Source organism: Drosophila grimshawi, unplaced genomic scaffold (genome assembly GCF_018153295.1).
Source record: "Drosophila grimshawi isolate 15287-2541.00 unplaced genomic scaffold, ASM1815329v1 contig_848, whole genome shotgun sequence".
In the NCBI taxonomy this organism is placed as follows: Eukaryota; Metazoa; Arthropoda; class Insecta; order Diptera; family Drosophilidae; genus Drosophila; species Drosophila grimshawi.
This window is the reverse complement of record NW_025063692.1, coordinates 7,809,352-7,831,411: the sequence shown is the minus strand read 5'-3', so window position 1 is coordinate 7,831,411 and position 22,060 is coordinate 7,809,352. Positions and strand designations below refer to the sequence as shown.

The 22,060-nt window shown below is 39.7% G+C and overlaps 4 protein-coding genes across 5 annotated transcripts; 1 reads left to right on the top strand and 3 right to left on the bottom strand.

Moving 5' to 3' along the window:
• Nucleotides 1-226: 226 nt before the first annotated feature.
• On the bottom strand, nucleotides 227-4,558 carry LOC6565644 (putative ATP-dependent RNA helicase DHX57). The gene is made up of 5 exons (XM_001992231.2): nucleotides 4,364-4,558; nucleotides 2,221-4,298; nucleotides 1,173-2,134; nucleotides 890-1,091; nucleotides 227-824 (listed from the first exon to the last, which is right to left on the bottom strand). Exons 1-5 carry the CDS (start codon nucleotides 4,429-4,431, stop codon nucleotides 259-261), a joined length of 3,876 nt encoding a protein of 1,291 aa, XP_001992267.1. The 5' UTR covers nucleotides 4,432-4,558; the 3' UTR covers nucleotides 227-258.
• A 98-nt stretch (nucleotides 4,559-4,656) lies between these two features.
• On the bottom strand, nucleotides 4,657-5,937 carry LOC6565643. The gene is made up of 4 exons (XM_001992230.2): nucleotides 5,719-5,937; nucleotides 5,365-5,655; nucleotides 5,130-5,305; nucleotides 4,657-5,077 (listed from the first exon to the last, which is right to left on the bottom strand). Exons 1-4 carry the CDS (start codon nucleotides 5,875-5,877, stop codon nucleotides 5,008-5,010), a joined length of 696 nt encoding a protein of 231 aa, XP_001992266.1. The 5' UTR covers nucleotides 5,878-5,937; the 3' UTR covers nucleotides 4,657-5,007.
• Nucleotides 5,938-6,639: 702 nt separating this feature from the next.
• On the bottom strand, nucleotides 6,640-10,269 carry LOC6565642 (cytochrome P450 4d1). 2 transcript variants are annotated; one of them, XM_032738939.1, is made up of 3 exons: nucleotides 9,669-10,269; nucleotides 7,190-7,819; nucleotides 6,640-7,068 (listed from the first exon to the last, which is right to left on the bottom strand). In XM_032738939.1, the coding sequence occupies exons 1-3, from the start codon at nucleotides 10,255-10,257 to the stop codon at nucleotides 6,719-6,721; spliced, it is 1,569 nt and encodes a 522-aa protein (XP_032594830.1). In that variant the 5' UTR covers nucleotides 10,258-10,269; the 3' UTR covers nucleotides 6,640-6,718. The 2 variants fall into 2 exon arrangements, with proteins under 2 accessions (XP_032594830.1, XP_032594831.1); XM_032738940.1 differs by lacking the exon at nucleotides 9,669-10,269 and adding an exon at nucleotides 8,080-8,684 and having other exon boundaries at nucleotides 6,642-7,068.
• Nucleotides 10,270-16,456: 6,187 nt separating this feature from the next.
• On the top strand, nucleotides 16,457-21,840 carry LOC6565641 (angiomotin). The gene is made up of 4 exons (XM_001992228.2): nucleotides 16,457-16,741; nucleotides 17,515-17,710; nucleotides 20,182-20,478; nucleotides 20,550-21,840. Exons 2-4 carry the CDS (start codon nucleotides 17,666-17,668, stop codon nucleotides 21,498-21,500), a joined length of 1,293 nt encoding a protein of 430 aa, XP_001992264.1. The 5' UTR covers nucleotides 16,457-16,741; nucleotides 17,515-17,665; the 3' UTR covers nucleotides 21,501-21,840.
• The last annotated feature ends 220 nt before the right edge of the window (nucleotides 21,841-22,060 follow it).

The window sequence follows — 22,060 nt, the reverse complement described above, 5'->3', positions numbered from 1 at the left end:
CGGTCTAAAAACGTGAAATCCTTAAAAGCTCGGAAACTACAGGGACGATCTCGAGGTCCTTTGGCCAGTTGGTAGCCCTGGTCACAGTCACTTCTATATTGATTGTATTTGTATTTAACACAAACAATAAATTGTTATTAATGGCTCTATAAATTGGCTTAATTGGCTATTATATATCGTCAACTTGGCTAGTATTACAATTAGATATTAAAAAAAAAAGCATTGATCATGAGTGTAAACGTTGTATTGCATTTGATATCAGTAATTGTTGCTTATCAGATACACGATGTTGGAGATGATCTTACAGCCGTTCTTATGGTGCAGCAAATTAAGGCACGGATCGCGTATCTTCTCCTCGAGCAGCTTGATCAGCTCCGTGCGCAGGCACTGGACGAGCTCGGCAGTTTCGTGATTGTGCGCCTTCAATATAATCCAGCCGCTCTCGAGCAGAAAGAGAAAATCGCCATCGTGAAGCTCCACCTTGAAATCAGAGCCGGCGAAGAGCACGAGCGCGATGAGTGGCAGCATGGAGCAGTCGCGTATATAGATGGAACTGGTGCTAACTTTCTCCTGGTAGACGAGAAATGGTGCTTGGAACACAGAGACCTGTGAGTTAACCGATGAGGGATGTATGCGCACATAACCATCGCCGCGCGTCTTAAAACGCAAGTCCTGATGGCCTGGTTCGCGGGGCACAGCACCACCAGCGGTTTGTATATAGATGCGATCTGGTGTCATAATCTTGACAATGTTCGGATATAAAGCAGCGCACAGCAGCGAGGTAAGCAAGCGATTATTCTCACCATTCACATTCTGTTCATGTCCTGCGTGACGAGAGTGAAACTTGGATGTTGAGGTTTTCTTTTCTTTTTTTAGTTATTTTACTCACCTGTTAACTGTAGAATATTGTCGCTGGCATTTGACCGTCTGCGGGGGACATTCACAGGCACAAAACCAATGGAGACGAGCAGCTCCAGATACTGATACTTAAGGTCAGCTATCGTCTCCAGCGTATTGATAGATAGATAATTCTCGCTGGCATAATTGCGACTGGCACCATAATGGCCACGTTTCGCCACTGCAAGCCATTTCTGTAAGTGGAACATTTGGATAAATGTGTAAACTAAGTGTGAATTCAGTCAGATTGTAATTGCAGCTAGTTGTTTACTCACTCGATAGGCATTGAGAACGGTTAAATGATCGCTGTGATCGAGGGCAAATTGTCGCTTGCGTTTGTCCGCCTCAACGCGCTTATTTAATGGACTGAGGAAGGGTGACTTGTTGCTGAGACAGGCGGCAATGGTAAGTACGCTGTCCAGACACTGGAAGATCGCTCCGTACAACATCAGTTTGCCAATGCGGACATCGACAGGCAACGCGGCAAGATGATGACCCAGCGGTGTTAATTGATCATCAGCATCCAAAGCGCCCACATCGCGCAGGCGCATTAGGGCACCCAGGACGCTATCTTCCTTGGGCGCCTCAAGTGTCTCCAACAGAACAGCTAATGTGTTGCGTGACGCGAACGTCTGGAGTGTCTTGATGCGCAGTACAATTTGCTCGAGCGGCACACGCTGTATCTCGGGCACCGGTTGTGCCAGGATATGATGTTGATAGCGATAGCTGGTGTACAAATGAATACAAACTCCAGGCATGACACGACCGGCTCGACCTTTGCGTTGTTTGGCATTAGCACGCGATACCCATACCAGATCCAATGATTCCATATTGCGGTTCGAGTCGAAACCCTTCTCCTTCATCAAGCCACAGTCGATGACAAAAACGCAGTCATCGATTGTAACCGATGTTTCAGCAATATTCGTGCTAAGGACAATTTTCCGCTTGCCTGCCGGTGCACGCTTGAAAACCAGCGCCTGATCCTCGCTAGAGAGCGCCGAATGCAATGGCACCAGCACATATTTGCCAGCACGCGGCGCAAATATCGAGCTGTCCAGGAGTGCATTATGCACTGACTGTATCTCCTGGAAGCCGGGCAAAAAGATGAGGATGCTACCCTCGTGTGGCCATTCGTGTTCGCCCTCCACAATGTACTTGAGCACGGATTCAATTAGCTCCGGATTTATCATCATCGGCTCCATGAGGTAGATGTTCTTGCACGTCGTCTTGCTGAAGTCTGCAATAACCCGCAACCAGAGAGATATAAAGGTCAACTGTAAAGCCAAAATCGAGTTAAAGTATAATTTAAAGATTACAGCTTACCCGCATAACGTGCATATGTTTCGGCTAGGGTAAGATTCTCGTCCTTGACCTTTTGGCCCGGCGGTTCACTCGATGCCTGAACATCAGCAAATTCTAGCGCATGCTCCAGGGCATCCTGCTCCTTCTTCTTGAGCTTGCGACAGAACTTCGTGTCACATTCCATGACAAAATCACTCGCATCCAATATATCCTCAAGGAACAGCTGCTGCACGGGAAAGGTGCGCCCCGGTATATCCAACACGGGAGCACCGCCAAAGTAATCGGAGAAGAGAGCCGCATTCAGCGTGGCGGACATGAGTATTATTTTGAGATCCTTGCGCTCGCGCAAAATATTCTTAAGTATGAGCAGCAAGAAATCCGAGTCCTGCGATCGCTCATGCACCTCATCGACAATGACGTGGGTCACATTGCTCAGCAGCGGATCGGATGCGAGGCGACGCAAAAGGATGCCTGTCGTGCAGAAGCTGAGCCTTGTGCTAGCCGAAATCTTGTTCTCCAGACGTATCTGATAGCCCACCAGCTGCCCGATGCGATCCAGCCTCTCGTTTGCAACACGCTCCGCAACACCAATCGCGGACAGGCGACGCGGTTGTGTGCACAGAATCTCCACATGAGGTAAATCCGACTTGGCAGGCAGCTGCAGTGCCTTGAAGAACCAATTGTCTAAAATGAATTGAGGCACCTGTGTGCTCTTGCCGCAACCCGTCTCACCGGAGATGACCACCACTGGTGAGCTATCAATCAACGCCAGTATGTGCTCCATTTCAGCAAAAGCAGGCAGCTTCCTTCTAGCCTCGATGAGTTTGTGATATCGCTCATCACGACGTCGCTCGTTAAACAGTTGCAGAAGACGACGATTCTCACGCGCCAGTTCAGCTGCATTGCGTCGCTGGGTATTGCCATCATTGCGCGCAGTCTGACCACGCTCATAGTGACTGGGCCGAGGCGCTATAGCCGCACCACCCGCATTGCCATCGACATCGCCGCCATTGGGCTCCTCGTGAAAGAGCGAATGCTTGGGCGAGGGAAAGCGTGTGATGTCCAAACTGTCAGCCAATCCCTCATCCGTTTGCAGCATGTCACAGACGCTATAGACGCAGGGTGTGCCATACCGACAAATCTCACGAGCCTTCCGATACAAATGCCGAGCAAAGCGCAAACGCAGCTCATGCGGAATATCATGACAAGTGGTCTTCAGATAGATAAAGGGCGCCTCGTACGGATAGCGACTTCCGGGGGGAAAGCGTATCTCTACATGAAACCACAGCTCATTTTCATTCTCATCCAGATTATCGGCACGCTTGCGCTCGGGCGTACTCAGCTCCTCCGGTTGGGGCGGCACATGCGCAAAGCGGCACTTGGGCCCAAATTTACAAGTGCCATCGCGATCGAAATTGCGACAACGTTGCGGCGGCTTCTTCTTCTTGTCCAGTGCTGCCTGGCGGAGAGCAGCTGCTGCCGCATTGACGGCTTCACGTGCTTTCCGCACCTCCGACGGACTGTGGGCAAGCAGATGTTCGATTTTGAACTTTAGATTCCAAACGCTATTGTATTCACGCTCCTCATACGCCCGTTCATAGATGGATTGCAGCGCCTCCTTCTCATCGGCACGCATATCCAGCAGCGCCGCCTCATCGGGCACATCCAATGCCGTCGGTTCATCGTTGGGGATGCGCATGTAGCGTCTATAGAGTAGTAGCAGCGCTGCCTCCGTATCGTTAGAGCAATGCTCGTAAGCCTCTAGGCAGTGCTCTGGCTGAAATGCGTAACTCTCCAATTTAAGCAGCGCATAGCGACGCAGTCGATCATCGTCGGCCGTGCTGCTTGGTCCACTGACGCCCTGCACACTCTGCACTTGCAGCGTTCCCCTATCCTCCCAGTAGGCGTGCTTAATGCCCTTGCCGCCACGACCTCGGTCCTTGTATTTGCCAATGTCGTCCAACTTAAAATCCGGACCATGTACTGAGCGCAACGTGTCCATTGTTAGCTGCTGTGACTCATCGCTTAATCGCAGCACGTGCAGCTCAGTTTTGCGTGATTTATTGTCTGGCACGGATTTTGGCGCCGCCGGCACATTTCTACAGTAAGGTTAAATAGAGTGGTTGATTGAAGTTGATCAATGAATTATTTGTGGTCTACCCACGTTGTGCGCACATCGCTGGGCGGGCGCAGGTGCCAGTCATCGATCTGTTGACGCGAGAAGTCGTCCATGCCCGGAAAATATAAATAATGTGCACGCTCACGTGGCCAAAACAATTGTAAACAATTTCACAATTACAATTAATAACCAAAATACCAAACGAGCATTATCTCTCACGTCGCCGATATCCTTTCGATTATCGATAACAGCAAAACAGATGATTTATCTATCGATGTATCTTATCGATACAACCTAAGTAGAATAAAAAACATCGGAATGCGTTTACCCGCCTGATATTTGAGTGTACAATCAAAATTGAAAGTTTAATCTGAATATTGGAGCAATATTTATTACCAATTATTCTATGGTTAAAGTAGTGAATCTTAATTGAATGTATGTAATTTAGTTTTATGTTATTGAAAAATTAAAAGTGTAATTGATACATTGAAATTTTCAGTTATTTCATATCGTATCTGTTATCATTAAAGTAACTGTTGAGTATAATGTCAACTCCATTGAGTCAACTCCAGAGTTGACTCTATACTCTATACTAAAGTTACTTGAATATCTACTACATTAAAAAAATAAAATTGGAGTTCTGTGAATAACAAATTATGTCAATAATAACTGTCTAATATAGATGATTACTATTTTATTTGGAGTTTCTCCGCGCGTAGACGCATTTCCGATTTGAATTTCAGCTGCTCCATATAGTCGCTGCAATATCAGATAGATGAGTATTTCTTACATTTTATTTAACTGGACTTACATTGCCATTTGGTAGTAACTTTCAAAGGTTTCTATCTCCTTCAATAATGACTTGTACTTTGCTTCACTTTCCTGACGCTCCAGCTCAAATTTGACAATTTTATCCGCGCAAACACCGTCAAGGTCACTATGTGCTTTTCGCACATTATCGATGACATCCGCCAGCGTTATACCGTCCTATTCGCAAAGATATAAAAATCAAACTCTGCAATGTATTATTGAAAATTTGCAGTTACCATTTCGGTATATTCATCATATCCCGCAGTATTGTTGATCTCCTTATTTGCACAGATGACCTTGTTACAATGGGCATCATATGCACGTAAATATTCTTTCTCAGATTTAAACAGCTTATGGAATTGTTCCAACAATTTCCCTTGAATATTAATGATGTGTTCCACTGTGAACACTTTGTTTTCAATTGGAATGGTTAGACGGGTCAGCAGCCGCATTTTCTCATCCAGGATTACAGATGATCTGTTTTGCTCATAGGTTATGAGCTGTTCGACCCTTTTGTTATCCGTGACCTGCATGAAACACTTTGTCAATCAAAACGAAGCCAATTACAATGATTATTTACAGTAAATTACCGTATGCTCCAAACATAGCGTCACAAATTTTTTCAATAATTCAATTTCTGTGGCATCACCAACATTATTTTCAGCGTCCATCACCTGCTCCGGCTGCTGTAAGTTTGCAAACTGCTCCACCCCTACAGAATCACACGCATTATCACTGAATTCCGACATTTTTACTGCCTATTAATGGATTGTGAAATTCAACAGCGTCACTTTTGTAGGGCTGCCACCCAATTAAAAAATTGTGCTTAGTAGTGGACAACGTTAAGAAATAAAGTACAGAAGATGTTGCACGGCTCAGGACTGTTATTCTGCAGACTTGTGACGTCAGCTAGACCATATTAATAGTACGGCGAAATATACAAGCGTAAATAGCGTAAATATTATTTGTTTCAGCACAAATTTACAAACAACAATTCTGTTATTCAATCTGTATTTACATTCAAATTTGAAATTAATGAGTAAGACACTTGTTAATAAAATCTCCCTTGTGTAACTTAACATAATAATTGCATACACTTTTAAAATAACGGTCAGCTTATTTATAGTCAACCTATTTGTAGTACAATCATGGAAAATTAATTCAAATAAAAAGTGATTAAGATTTTTAAGCGCGCTGTCAGAAAACGACGTTTCGGTCCAGTGTCGGAACTCTCCGAAAAATACTTGCAAGTGGAAAACCACGAGACACCCACGGGCTTGTGCAGCAAAAGACACCGAGAACACAGGAACACAGCTCTGATTAGAAGTACTCTACTCCATGCCTTTCACAGCTGGAGCGTTTAATTTCATGCCACACACAAGCAGAGACAAGGTTCCTCGTCTTTACAGGAGGATGGTCTGTCTTCCAGGTGCGGAAGGCTGCCAACCACTAACGCCGTTTTTCCTTCTCTTTGACATGCTCATTCTATTTTTCGCTACATTATACGGGTAACTATTATAATTATTATATGTTCATAAAATTTATTAAAATATATACAAGGCGCTCAAAAAAAAAAAATGTGAGTAGTATTTAATAGACGCGCTCCTTCAGCTTGAACATGAGTGGATCCTTAGTGCGCAGGATCAATTCAGCAATGAGCACTGGCGGCTCTGCCGCATTGCCCACAAACTCAATCTCATAGTGACGCAGGACATTAGCGACAACCGCCTTGATCTCCAAGATGGCAAACTTCTGGCCAATGCAGTTACGCGGTCCCGCCGAAAAGGGTATATAGGCATAGGGGTTTTGCTTCTCGGCACTGGTAACTACATCAAAGCGCTCTGGCTTGAAGGTATTTGGATCACTGAAGAGGTCCTCACGGCGGCCCAAATACAGCGGGGAAATGCCAATGTTGGAGCCAGCAGGAATTATTTTGCCATCTATTTGGAAAACAAAAATTGACATTTGAATTTGAAATTAAAATTACGTTTTTATTTTTTTATATCATTAAGAAAACTTCTAAGTAGTTTAAAAAAGAAATAATATATTCAAAGGACTCACTTATTTCGCACTCCTTGAGCACCTTGCGTCCCAGCAGCGGCACCGATGGATACATGCGCAGCGTCTCCTTGATGCACAGATCAACATAGGACAGCTTGTTCAACATATTATAAGTGACCGGCGACTCCTTATCCTTGCCCATCACTGAGATAATCTCATCAAGGCACTTGCGCTGGCAATCCGGATACGTTGCAATGTTATAGAAGAAGAACATTATGGCCGACGAGGTAGTATCATGACCCTCGAACATGAAGGTATCAACCTCCTCGCGTATATCCATATTGGTCAGCGGCTTGTCATCAATAGTCGACTGTAGAAGGATGTCCAAAAATGCCATCTTGCGCTTCGCACCTACATCTGCATCACCTGCACTCTGGGGCTCAGTATCCTGTTGCCCTGCACGCAGCAGCTCCTCCCGCCGCTGCACAATAATCTTCTCCGTGAAATTGTGGAGCACATTGAGAGCACGTTTCTCCGCTCTGGCCAACGGGGTAAGCATGTAGGTCAAATCAAAGCGATAGAATATGTTGAACATTCGCTTATGCAACACCATCGATATGGTCTTCACCGCTTGGACATACTCCGAGTCCACATTGGTCTGGGCATTGACTGAGACACCCATGGCTGTTTCTGTTTTGCGTTGAGCAAAGGAAAGCAAAAAGACGGATGTATTTCCAGTTTCATCAAGAAAGCTTTTAAACTTAGAGAGCAGATCACATCGAAATAGACAGATAAAAAAATAATAAAAATACTGACAAAAAAAACCCCAAACCCCAACTGAACTGATTTTAACAAACATATGTATATATAGCCAAATATGTTTAACTTATCAACATTTAATTCCCATGCGAACCCATCCTTAAGTAATCCCGATGACCGAGAATACCAACCACAAATTGTGTCCATGGTGCACAGATTAATCCAATCGTATAGATTGAAACCCGTCTGTCCCTGCTGTCGCCGCTCTTTCTCCAAGTTGCTTAAAAGGAGTACAGACTGCTGCTGAAATATATTGATATACTGCTCGAGAATCTTGAAATGGAAGGCGGGCGTAATAATCTTTCTTCGATTATGCCATTTGCGGCCACCACTAACAAGTAGACCCTCCTTAAGCCATGGCTCTAAGGCTTTATATTCGCCAGCCTTGTCATTAAAGAGTAGTGTGCCTAGAATGATCTTTAAATCTTCGGGATTGCTCATTAATAAATTGAGCTCCGGACCCAGCCAAATCTTCAGGGTCATATCCTTGCCATACTTTTCCAAGAAGTTGAAAATGGTCTGCATCAACTCATGTGGTGCTTTTCCAATGAAGTGATGTGCATGTCCGACCAAAGGCAACGATGGCGGACTGCCCAAGTCTCGTGTCACCTCGATGAGGTGCTTAAACTTCAGCTGATAGATGAGTAGACCCACAAATATGGCGCTACCCAAAATCAACCCCAACACCAGAAACATTTTTTTTTTATTTCAGCTGCACCAATTGAAACCTATCTGAACACTAAATGTAAAACAAACGCAAAGCAAAACCATTTCTGTTAGCTGAAATGGAGTGAAATCTAATCGCTGCGCTTATCCGCTTAGTACAATCAGCCTAATTTTGCATTTATTGAGTTATAGTCTAAATGCTGTCTCGATTTTCTAATCATCCTTGGACTTTGACGTGTTGTCAAGCGAAATTCACACTTGGTGGTCACGGACGGGTTCGAATATAATAATAACAGTTATAAAAACAATAATACTTAAAAGTATTCATTTGAATGAACTCGTCTATCACAAATATTATTACTGAAAATCAGTTCAGTTTTGACAAAGATAAAAATGCTTTTATTTATGTGCTTGGAAAATATATATATGTATATATATATATATATACGCTGAACCCAGCTGTTGCCAAATTTTTCTTTGTAAAGTTTTGCATACCCAAATGTAAGCAGGTATGCAAAAGAAATCATTCTTGATGGCTGGCACAGGCACTTAAGAGTAAACATAGAATAAAGGCAGCGCATATATTTATTCACAAGCCCGAACAGAAATCACCGGACTGCGACAAGTACTCGCATATACATAGAATATACATACATACATATGTATACATATATATACATACATACATATGTGTGTATGTGTACACATAATTGTGTTTAAAGAGATGCTGCTACTACTATACACAAATATGTTTACGATACCTGTTATCTGAGAATACGTTTTAGACTATGACTAGTGTGATTCATATCCGATCTTAATACCATTTTCCTAGTTGATCAATAATATGCATATAAATATTATAAGCCTCTGTTCGATCCAACAAAATAAACGATTTCTTTGTGTCTAGGAAATTATCTTACCAAGGAGGAGATTACTAATAATAAACCCTCCAAGCTTGGTGAGTCTAGCTCTAAAATAGAAGGTGATTTTATGATTTGATCAATTTACACAATAAGGTTTTGGGATCGGAAGTGGACGTGACCTTAACGCTTACCACAGATCACATCAAGGGTTAATAGATGGGCCGCGTGTCCCAACTCAATAAGATTGGTGCCATCGCTGCCGCGTGCCTGATGAAGTCGTTCCAACATCTGTCGCGTCTGTCTCTCAAATATTTCGACATATGACTCCAGGATACGAAAATGAAAGGCGGGTGTTATGATCTTTCTGCGCTGATGCCACTTTCGTCCACCACTGACGAGGAGGCCCTCATTTAGCCAGTCACTGAGGAAGTCGTACTCCATGGCCTTGTCCAGTAGGAAAGTGCTGCCGAGAACGACCTCAACGTCTCGAGGCTTGAACATCATGAAGCTAAAGTTGAAGCCCATTTTCAATTTGAAAGTATCACCATATTTTTCGGCCAGCTCTACAATCACCAACAGCACTTGTGATGGCTCCAGGCCCAAGAACAGATTCACATTGCCTAGCAGTGGGAGGGTCTTGGGTCCTGGCAATAAAGCGGCCAACTCATAAGCCCGCCGGCGGCGTCTCAGCCACGAACGCAATGGGAGCCAGCTGAGCGTCGCCAGCGCCAGAACAATGCAAACAGCGGCGATGATCAGTGGCAGAGAGAAAGACATCATTTGCAAAGAAGCAACAATTAACGACTAAATAAATACTTTCATTAATTCGTACTATGAAATTCGTCTGATGCCCTAATCAGCAGCAGATGTTACGAGGTTATCTATGGGTTACTAATGTCTTATCAAGTTCCAGTTTAAATAGCTCTACTCATCGGCATGTTTAAAATTAGATATTTAGATTAAAAATAGGTTCCAAATATTTGGCCAGTGTGACGCCACGTCCGGAGGAGCAAACGCATCGAGTGGGTGTTCCTTTGTTATTCAGGTGTTTACAGTTCATGTTTTATTTTGGTTTCGGTTGTGGTTTTTTGGATTTGTAGTGGGAGCTATGACGTCGCTAGCGATACGACACAGGTCATGACAAATTTGTCCATATGCAATGATCTGACAAGAGATGAAAGAAAGAGAGAGAGAGCCAGAGATAAACAGAGAGAGAGAGAGAGAGAGAGAGAGAGAGACAGAACATTTAAAAATAATGATAATTATACAAATTAATTGCGTTCTCTTGATTTTATTTTTGTGCGCAGCCAGCAGCAGCCTAGCACATTGTTGTTGACCAATTGGTTTGGCCCACAAATACACTGAGCGCAACAGATGGCCAAGAATCTTGCAGCTGCTAATCATATTCAGTATATGCTGATCAAGATCTAAGAAGACTTACTTAAAATTTAAATGAGTTGCGATAGAATAATGCGTTTTCAAATATATTCCTCATATTGTTCATTCTACTAGGCGATGGCTTTGCGACAAATATAATCTCTTTTCCTTCTTATGTAAATTTTGAGACAGATAAACTATATACGGTATCAAATAGCAAAAGTAAGTAAGTAAAAGTCTCATCTATAAAAATTCTTGAACAAGTATTTAATCTGATTCGATGTGACGGGTTATTTATAGTAATTTTTAATCTTTATATGAACCGAAAAATACACACAAATCCTGATTATCAGCAAAACAAATAACCAAGTCAAACTGGGCGAGCTCTTAATGCAGAACTGTACTTATCTGTATCTATATATATATATATATATATATTTATATATATGATTGTGATTCATGGAAATCCAACAGATTCCACTTGATTACGTACACAGTAACAATGCCATAAAAAAGAACAACAACAACAACAACAAGCAGGCGTCCTTCAAGCATGCCAAATTCCAAAATTCTTGCGTCGGTCGTCGACGTCGACGTCATTTCGCCTCATGAAACGTAAATATTTACACATGTCTTACAAGAGTTGGCGATTTCTCACTGTCGGATATGTACATATCGATCGATATATATATCGTCTCTACTCTCTACACATAATATATATATATATTATTTTTGCATTTATACATTTATATATATATATATATCTAGCTGCATGTGTGCACATTGGAATTTCATTGGCATTTCCAATTTTGTACATTTTGTGTGAGTTTTGCTTTTTATTTGTTTTTTTTTTTTTGTTTGGTTTCTTTTGCGATTTTCTGTTTTAATTTCTTTTTGTAATTTTTATACTCTTGCCACCAGAGTTCAATGCGGCATGGAAATTTTTTTTTAACTCAATTGATTTTATTTGCCGTAGATCAGTCATGCCACAAGCGAAAAGAAAGAAGAGAGTTTCCTTGGCCATATTGGGCATTCGATTTGCACATGACCATCATGGGGAGAGAGGCCATCAGGGCCAAGAGGTGGCTCATGGAGCACTCAACGTTTGATGAAATTGCACATACATACATACACAAATAGATCATAATAAGTGAAAAACAAAAACAACAACAACGCAAAATTATAATAACAATTTCGCTTTGGCGCAGCACATTTTGCGTCATTTGGCGCGAGTGCTTTCAACACAATATGTACCTCCGCATCCCACCCCCTACACACACTCACACACACACTCACACTCACAGACGCACGTTTTTTTTTACATACATATGTACATATTATATATATATATATCGAAGCATTGGGCCATCACCAAAATATCTTCTGCGCCATAATGCAAAATAATAATAATAATCGATGTACCAAAAAAAAAAGAAGCAAAACCAAATGATTCAGAAAACCGCTGCGTATGCGCAATTTTTATGCATTGCGCATTCGCCACGTGTTGCCAGCCATCCGAATTAAAGGAATTTCCATAAGCAACTGAAATTTATGACCAAATATGGCAAACAAAATTTATAACTTAATCGCTACATAATAACACGATTCCAATTTAATGAATTTCCATTAAATTAAATACTTTACCAGCAATAGAAGCTAAATATATGAAAAACTCGTAGAATTTGAACTTAAACTTTGATCAACAAAATTGTGATCTTAAATTAACGATATTAAATCATATCTCAAACTGGATTCTACATTGATTTTAATCAATTCAATTTCATACAATTTGTATTCGTTTAGTTATTAAGAGTTCGCCTTAATAATTAATGAATTATTATAATATTCAATTATATTTTTTTTTTTATCATATTATTCAATATGGTTCACCATTTGTTGGCCATCTCAATACGAGCTGCACAACCACCGATGACTCATTTGGCATGTCCGACATCTATCCTGCCCCGACCAGCCCCTTACGGGCCCCTCCCCTTACCATTCTGATCTCTTGCGGTCCTTGCCCCTTGCCCGTTGCGCATTTGACGTTTTTGGTTGCTATTTTGAAACAATTGTGTCGGCATGTGTCATACTCGCATACTGAGGCAAAACGACGAATACCTCATTGCATGCGATTATGCCGACTATCGTATATATTTATGGCCCCGGGCTAAGTGTACTCAACGTATAGTCCCATAAGCCCATATACCATTTTTACAATTATCTGTATACTTATAGATAATTATTTACCTATAATACTACACACAGTTATGGACTAAAAGTATCAGTTTTTAAGTCCTTAAATTCGATGTTCTTAAAATGGTTCTCGCATATTCTAAAATGTGTTACGAATTTTTTGCTGCTCCAAATTCACGTTGAAATCAAAGTAAATAAAATTGATAACCTACAAAAGGTCGCATAAATTTCTCAATTTTCAAAAACAATGCATTTTTAATAATGGTTAATTCTTCACATGAATAATACTACAATACGAATAAAATATTATAAAATTTACATATGGTAAAATTGAAATCTTAAAAATAGCTTGTAGCAATATTCCAATGTAATAACGTTTAAGCTTCCCCATTTCAAGATAAGATAATACGATAATATTGGCCATATAATAGAATGCTTAAATATGAATCAGACAATATAAATATATTATTCAATAATGTGAATATGGCAAATAGTTTCCTCAAATTTAAATTAATTTTTTTTAATTTTCAGCTCGTTGATTGATCTCTTATGCAGACGCCGAAGACAAATTGCACTTTCAGTTATGCTTATAATTATATATGTATTACTTGGCTAAACTATTTGCTAAACATTTAGTATTTAAACCGTTTGCAGGATGTCAATGCTACGAAATATGGTTGAAATTGGTCGAATGCCAATTTTGCAAGCGTTGCACAAAGTAAGAATTGTTCTGCTAGGCCTTTCAACGCCCGCAGATGCATCAAATAAATTATGCTCAACCTTTTTGTGGCACTTTTGCATTAAAATAAATAAAAAAATAAAATCAAAACTGTTAAATCACATAAAATGTACAATGCGAGTTCAAACTGCAACAGGAAATCGCTGAGGCAAACGCATTTTCATTCATGACTTGATTTTATTTATTTGTGTGCTTCTCGTGGGGCTGGGTCCCGATGCCAAATAGCCAAAGCTTACCCCAGACAAACAGTACACTGAGTTGCCAACTTGTGACGAACTGAAAATTACTCTACCTGTTTAGAAAAAAAGTGACAAAAATCGTTGAGCATCGCTTAAAACATTTTACACTCATTTTTTGTGGTTGAGTTTTGCCGCTATCGAAAAACTATCCCACAGTAGCCAAATCTTAACTGATTTCCATATTTTATATTTGAAAATGATCTTCAACTTGTATTCTCACTGAATTGTTAAATAATCATTTAATTTTCTAGCATATTTCAAAGCTGTGAGTTAAAAATAGAAAAGTTGCATTACAGCGAAAGTCCCAGCTTAGAAAAAAATTTCCAGAATTGCTTGAGAAAAGCAAAAAATGGCCAGATTATAATGGAAAAATATAAGTTTTCCTTTCCATATATATATATAATGAGCAATTGCCCAACATCGCCATGCACTTGTGGCTGTCAGCCAAACAGAAAAATACAACAACAACACAAAAGTGTTAAACAATGCAATTCGAATTTGTTTAATTAACGAAACTTTGTTTACATATACATTGTATAAATATTTATTCATGAGCCAATTTGACAAGCCAAGGCAGCTGGGCACGCTTATACTTAACGCATTTCTTTACAGGATCCCGATCCCACCCAATCCGAACCGAACCGAATCGAGGAGGAGCTGCGTTTCATTCTCAAATAGACAGCTGCCATTTTTGAATAGCATCCAACATTTTTGCTTATGTATTTATGTGTACACTCATGTTCAAAATAATAAGTACTCTACCAAAAATTCTCAATAAGTTAGGATGTTTTGTATCTATACCTTAATTACACTCATAGAAACAATAAAAATGGATGAATATGCCGACTAAGAAATGAAACAATAACGAAGCTTTCAAAGACAAAGCTTAAATTAAATATGTATTTTTTAAACCGAACTTAAATGCTTGGACTCTGCTCTAAGCATTTGAAATGTATTATTTTGAAGATATGTGCGAGTGTGCTTATGATATTGACTAGAATTGTATGTAGGTTTGCATAGTTGCAATTCCCACTATGTATTCGCAGCATAGTGCTCTACTGCCGCCGATCACTTGCCCAATAGATGAAACAATCTATTTTTGATTGTCTTCGGTTTTTCGCTAGACAAGAACGTAAGAGATGGGGGTGCGTTGGGGTGCTATGTTGCGATCACTTCCGGTTTTTCCCAAAGGCAAAAAATAATTTAAATTCCCATTTGTATCATTTTATTTCGTATGCTTGGCAACAGGCGCTCGCTTTCCACTCTGACCCGTTCCTAATCAGTACTATGTACGTACATGACCCCAAGTTCCGATCAGTTTTAGGTTTCTATTATCTCGCTGTTTCTCTGATTGGATTGCGGTTATGTGTTCAGTGTCCTAACCCTAACCCTAACCTTAACCTCCCAGCAGAAGAAGCGGAGCGTATCGAGCGCCGTTCTTCTTAAGATCAACAATGCATAAAGCGAAACAACTCATAAAAATTGCATTCTTTTTTTTTTTTGTTTGTTTTGATTTCTTCTTCAAAGTGGCAGGTGTTTTTGTGTCTACTAAGTGGCTGCCAGCATTAGTACTCTGTACTTAAAACCATATGAATAACTCTTGCAACTAAAAATTTTATGACTTTACTTATCCCATCACATCAGAAAACCGCAAAATTGTATCATCAATAAGAATATGAAAAATAAACGCTGTTACAAGAGAGTAAAAAACAAAGAAAAGTCTAAATTTACTACAAAGAAAAACAAATTCCAGAGCAGCATACCTGTTATAAGATATCAGCCAGTAAAACGTTTCCGAATATATTATTACGAAGCATACAAAACATGCACACATTTTGTGCAGTGATATTACGTAGAATAATTAAAAACCGACAAGAAAGCTTAGCAGATTATGGGTGATTCTATATATATATATATGTTCTAGGTTAAGGGCCAATTTCAAATGTTTTTAACATGTAAAGCAATAAACCGCAATTATTTGTAGACAGCGAAAGTATCGGTAACATTGGAAAATAAGATGTTTAACTTCATATTGCAGTTATAGGTCTTAACAACAATAACAACATTTTTTATAATTTGTAAGTTTTTTTTTTTTAAATTTAGTTTCTAAATTTTCCCCATAACAATTGATTAATATATCATCTGCGTTATCACTACAGAGAGCATTGTTTCGTCGTTTTTTTCATCTGTTTTTGTTTTTTGCTGATGAGCGTAATAAGAAAAGCTATCTAAAATTAAAAGAAAATGTTGAGAGCAGCTGTGGAAACTTTTGACGACTTGCTTTTTATATTGATGCGCGGAGAGGCACTCTATGAGAGAGTGTGTGTGTGTCTGTGTGTGGCTGTGTGTGTGTGAGAGAGTGAGTGTGTCTGTGTCTGTGTCTATGTTGCCCACGGTGCAGCTATAAAAAGAAAGCGCGCTCGCTTTCAGCGCTCACTTTTGGTCCCAGCAACCAAACGGTGTACAACAAAATATCAACACAGAAACGCAAAAAGAATTTAATTGAAAATATTTCTTAGCGGTTATTTCGTGTTCTCTTTTTTTTACATGTTTTGTATAAATAGTGTTGAAACCACTTAAATTATAAACACATACATATTGCTCAAGTCCAAGTGCATTTGCATTGAAGTGCGAATACGTAGTGTAACAACCAAAAAAGGAATTCCATAAACAAAGCGTTCAAAACGGAAGCCACAAATAACGACAACCATTTAAAGTGAGTGCAACGTTTCAACGCAGAAGTTTTGCCGCCATTTTTTTATTATTGCCATCCTGTTTGCTACTCTCTACTGGAAAACGATCGATTAACGAAATTCAGCTTTGATAAATCAAAACCAAAGAAATTACTCTCACAGATAATCAGCGCAATAAAATTGTTGTGGTTCTGTTATTGTGGAGTAGGGGGAAGGGGGAGCGGGGAGTGGGCAGGGTTGCGGAACAGAAGCAGGGTTAACCGGCCAGTTTTTCAATGAAAAAAAAAAAAAAAGCGGCAAATTAGAAATTTTCTAGCTCAACTGTGCCTTGGCATTGCGCATGCGCAACTCTGCAGAGTTAAAAGTTCAAACCAGCTGGCCCAGCTCTGTTTCTAGGTTGTGTGTGTGTCTTTGTGTATATTTTATTATTGTTGCTGTTGCTGTTGCTGGTGCTGCTGCTTCTTTTGCTGCCAAGTAATTTAACTTTGTTTTGCTTCTTTCTTTTGGGGCCGCTCTGTTTTTATCTATCAACTTTTTTTTATCTATTTTTTTTTTTTTTGGTCTTTTACTATGGTTCACAAAAGAAATGGTGTAGCAATGCTAGGGCGAAAAAAAATAACAAAAACACAATGGGCGCTCAAACGAAACAAATTTTCATTGTTATTATGGGTGTATTTTGTGGTTGTCTTTTTCATGTAGCGTTTCTTTTCCGTTTAGTTGTTTATTGTGTTTTTTTTTTGAGTTTTTTTTTGCTAACGTTTCGCAAACTTTAATTGGCCTTTATTTACATTTACAGTACCTAAAGTATTTATTTGGCAAGCTCGAGGTTCGACAATAGAGGCGAGACTGTCTTTCTTGTGACACGTGAATCTTCTTCAGGAACGGCGGCCGAACGCTTTTTTAAGTCAATATTTACAAAACAGGAACAACCCACTCCCAGTAACAATATGGCCGATGTATCGCATGAATTGGGCGCCCTGCGTTTTGTAGTGGTAAGTAACGAATCCCTACCAAAATTATCAAGACTAATTTTAAACTCCAATAAATATTTGACATTATATGATGAATGTGGTGCACAACCTAAAAAAATAACTGAATATATTTATAAAAAAAAGAATTTCAAACTCTAATTAATATTAGACCTTATTAGAGAAGACTCAAACTTGGCAGCAAGAAATATTTTGGAATGTGGCGTACAAAATTAAAAACAAAAAGTAAAATATATTAAGAAAGAGAAATTTGTTTAGTTATTTTTATAATTCCCATGAGAAATATTATTGTATTGCAAATATCTCGTGCGACAAATGCCTGAACATTATTTATGTGCGCAAAAAAAAAAACTCTCGAAAAAAATGGGGAAAATGGAAAATAATAATAACAAACCACAAGTCCACAAGTCAAGCAAATAACAATACTAAGCGTGGAAAAATGTCGCACAGAATTTGTATTTTCACTTCAGTGTGAGAAATTGTTGCTGTTTCCCAAAAGTCAAAAAGCCAGCATGATTAAAAATTATTAAGTATTATAATAAAAAGAAAAAAAGAAAAACAGAAACCAAACTCGAAACAGCAACAAAAACGGTTTTCAATTTTATTTGCTTTTTGCTTTAATTTGTCGCCACATGAATTGCCAAAAGAGTGAATATATGCAGTATGTATGATGTATGTGTATATATATATATATATCTATATATACACTCGTGTATGTTCTATATGTATGTATGTATGTATGCATATATGTATGTATGTCTGTGTATACTTTGGCTGACAAAAGAAACAAATTTTTTGTCGCACTGTGCAAAAGATCAAAACACGGAAAAATTCTTGGCAATGACCATCGTTTGAGTTGAAATAGCTAAATGTTATGTAGCCTCATATACATACATACATACATACATATATACATACCAAATATGTACTAGTCTATGTAAATATCTATGTATGACTTTATGTGTTCTATATTAAATGCGACGACTTCTGCTGAGTGACAACGGCGCCGACAAAATGCTTTAGTTATATATACTACAAATTTAATATATAAGATACATATACATAACATACATAAGTACCTACGCAAGCAAAAGTGTAGAAAAACTTCTTCTTAGCTTTTGTTGCGGTCGCTCGTTTGAACCGGTTCGGTTCATTGGCTTTGCCATATAAAAATTGTATGCTTTAGTGCAGTCGTAAAACATATAAATTTCATTTCATATCACGTGAATATTTCTTCTTTTTTTTAATATTTTTCACTAGCATGGGAAAATTTGCAAATTTGTATTTCAATTGAAATTTCTGCATTATGCTTAACATTTTCACACACGACTTTCACCTTTGTTCGAATTTACTGCACATTAAAACCACATAATAAGTTTGCATATATGCACATACATATAGATATATATATATGTATATATCCTATATAACTTTCAGTCTTATTGCCAAATTCGTATACTTAACATTTTCATTCATCGCATGGCGCTTAGCTGCGCATTTTTATTTTATTTATATGAATGAAAATTCATGAAGCAAATGAGCTGGCAGCCGAAATTGATTGAAGAAATTTTGGATATTGATCAAAAAGGATGACAACAGCGCCATTGACAACGTCATTGCCTGGCTCTTCTATTTGCATATATTAATTATTTGTTTTTTGTCACTGTCAATCCAAATTCGCAGTTAAATAAAGCAAACAGCTGGCAAAAGTATACATATGCAAATAGTATGCATATATATATGGCAAACAACAGTAGATCCGCTCGAAAGATTTATGCAATAAACTTAACAAAACTGAAAGACACATTATTCAAAAATTATTCGCAGAAAAAAAAACAATTCACACATATGTCGCCAGCTGAAATTGGTATGTTATAAGAAATGAGCCACAACAAAAATACATTTACAAAATTTTGGTTGTGAAGGCCGTTTGCTGGCTTTTATTTAAATTCTATTTCTTTGGTTTTTAAGATTGTTTTTATGAAATTGAATTTCTTTGTGTTCGCTGACTGGCTGCTTGAGGAAGTGATAGTACATTATATTCAAACTACATGTTTTCGTCAAAGATTTGTTTTTATTTATGGGCCGACATTTGCACATTCTTTTCGTCCCATTTGCTTTTGCACTATATTTATGTCTGTACATGTGTATATAGCATGTAAACACATACATGTCTCGCTCATTTCTAAACTATTTTGCACTTATTAAATGAAAAATGAAAGAACATGTTAATCTGCTGTTATTTAATTACAGCCAATTTATTAAACAGCTAGCCGCGTGTCGCGATTTTTTCGAATTGATTCATGTGCGCGCCAAATAATATACAAAATAAGCCATCTGGCACGGTGACAGAGTTACTAGCAGTTAACAGCCTGGCAACGCCAGACAGATTGAGTTTGACTCTCTTTTGCATGATTTTGGCTTCCCGTTGCGAACATTTAAATTGAAAGAAAATTTTTGTTTTGCACTTGCAGGATTCGCCGCTATCATCGAAGGTGGCCATGTTTAACAATCAGGCGACACAGCATAAGCAGTCGCAGTTATTGAACCCATTCGCGCACGATGGCCGATCCTCATCCCCAAAGCCGACTTTCTCCAAGGATCAGTATGGCAAACCACTCGCCGGCAGTCTGACAGAGATGCGTGGCCAAAAGGCCAATATGCATGTGATGAAGGAAATGCTCGAGCTATGCCAGATCATTGACTCCGAGGGCTATCAGGTGAAGGATGAGCCATCGATGCGAGTTATTCCATTCGGAGAGTTGTTTAATGTAAGCTAAACTTCGCCCATCCTCTCCAGCTGTTTGGTTAACTTTCAACTGTTTGTCCTCCATCTCCTCAGATTTACAACTACATTTCGGACAAGGTCGTGGGGATACTGTTGCGCGCTCGGAAGCACAAATTGCTGGAATTTGAGGGCGAGATGCTTTATCAGCGTCGCGACGATGATGTGCCCATCTTCCTGCTACGTCCCATTGTGGAGATACGTCTTGAGTTGACATCCAAGATTGATGAGATCAAGCGGGGCACAAGTCCAGCGCCACAGTCGACTTCAGTGTTGCTCGATAAAGCAACGCATGAGAAAAATTTAATGGAGCTGAATTCTCGCACTCCATCGCCAGCGGTTAAATCCAAGTCAAAATCACCATCACCCGATGTGCGAACAGCATCTCCAGTTGCAGAGGCTGCTCCTGTTGCAGAAGCTGCTCCTGTTGCAGTAGCTGCTCCTGTTGCAGCAGCTGCTCCTGTTGCAGTAGCTGCTCCTGTTGCAGCAGCTGCTCCTGTTGCAGCAGCTGCTCCTGTTGCAGCAGCTGCTCCTGTTGCATCAGCTGCTCCTGTTGCAGCAGCTGCTCCTAATGCAGCAGCTGCTCCTGTTGCAGAAGCTACTCCAGTTGCTCCCATTGCAACAGCAGAATCTCCCGCTGTTGAATCTCCAGTTGTAGAAGCAGCTTCCGCCATGTCAGCGCCCCTCGTTGTCATTGATCAGCCACCTGAGACGGATATGGAAGCCACAGCAGCGCCAGCAACAACAACTACACAGCCAGCAGATACAAAGGTTGGGGAGCATGTTAAGCCGACAGGTGAAGCTAAAACACAAGCAGTGCCGCCTAACCCAGTGGAAGCAGTCGAAGTGGCTGCTGCCAGTCCACCTGCTGCCAACGAGTTGCCCACAATTGTAGTCGAAGCCAGTGCAACTTATGTGCGCACAATCATTGTGGATCAGCAACAAGAGCAGCAGCCAGTGGCGGATCAGCCGGAAATACCTGCAGAAGCAACTGCCGAAAGTGCTTAGAACATAGCGAAGCGGACTATGTTCTGTTAATGAGGGAAAAAACTCGCAACTACTAAAGCGGCAGCTTTAAATGTGCAGTAATCTAGTTTTTAAAGCCCTAGTTTAAATTAATAATTAGTGTTAAACAGCACTGAAGACAGAGCGCGAGAGAGAGCAACCTAATTTATAAATGAATAATGCACACGTAAACGTATATCAAGTAAATGTAATACTTATATAGACACAGTATTATATAAAACTCATACTTATTTAATGCATGGTTATTATATAATATGTTGGTAGTAGTTTAATGAAAAATATATCAATAAATTAAAAAAATATACATGTGTATATATTCAAATTTACTGCGCGCAATTTGGCTGGGCTGGCAGCTAATGCGTTCAGCTGTTTAATCAATACTAAACAATGTGCACGTTTACAGCTGTTGACTGCGACTGGACAATATATCCATTTACTGAATTTTCAAAAGTCGTCGATTAATAAAGATAACAATAATAATATACATTTGCATCTGAAGGGCGTTGCCACAGCGCAATCGCGCGCGCTTTATGAAATTGCCA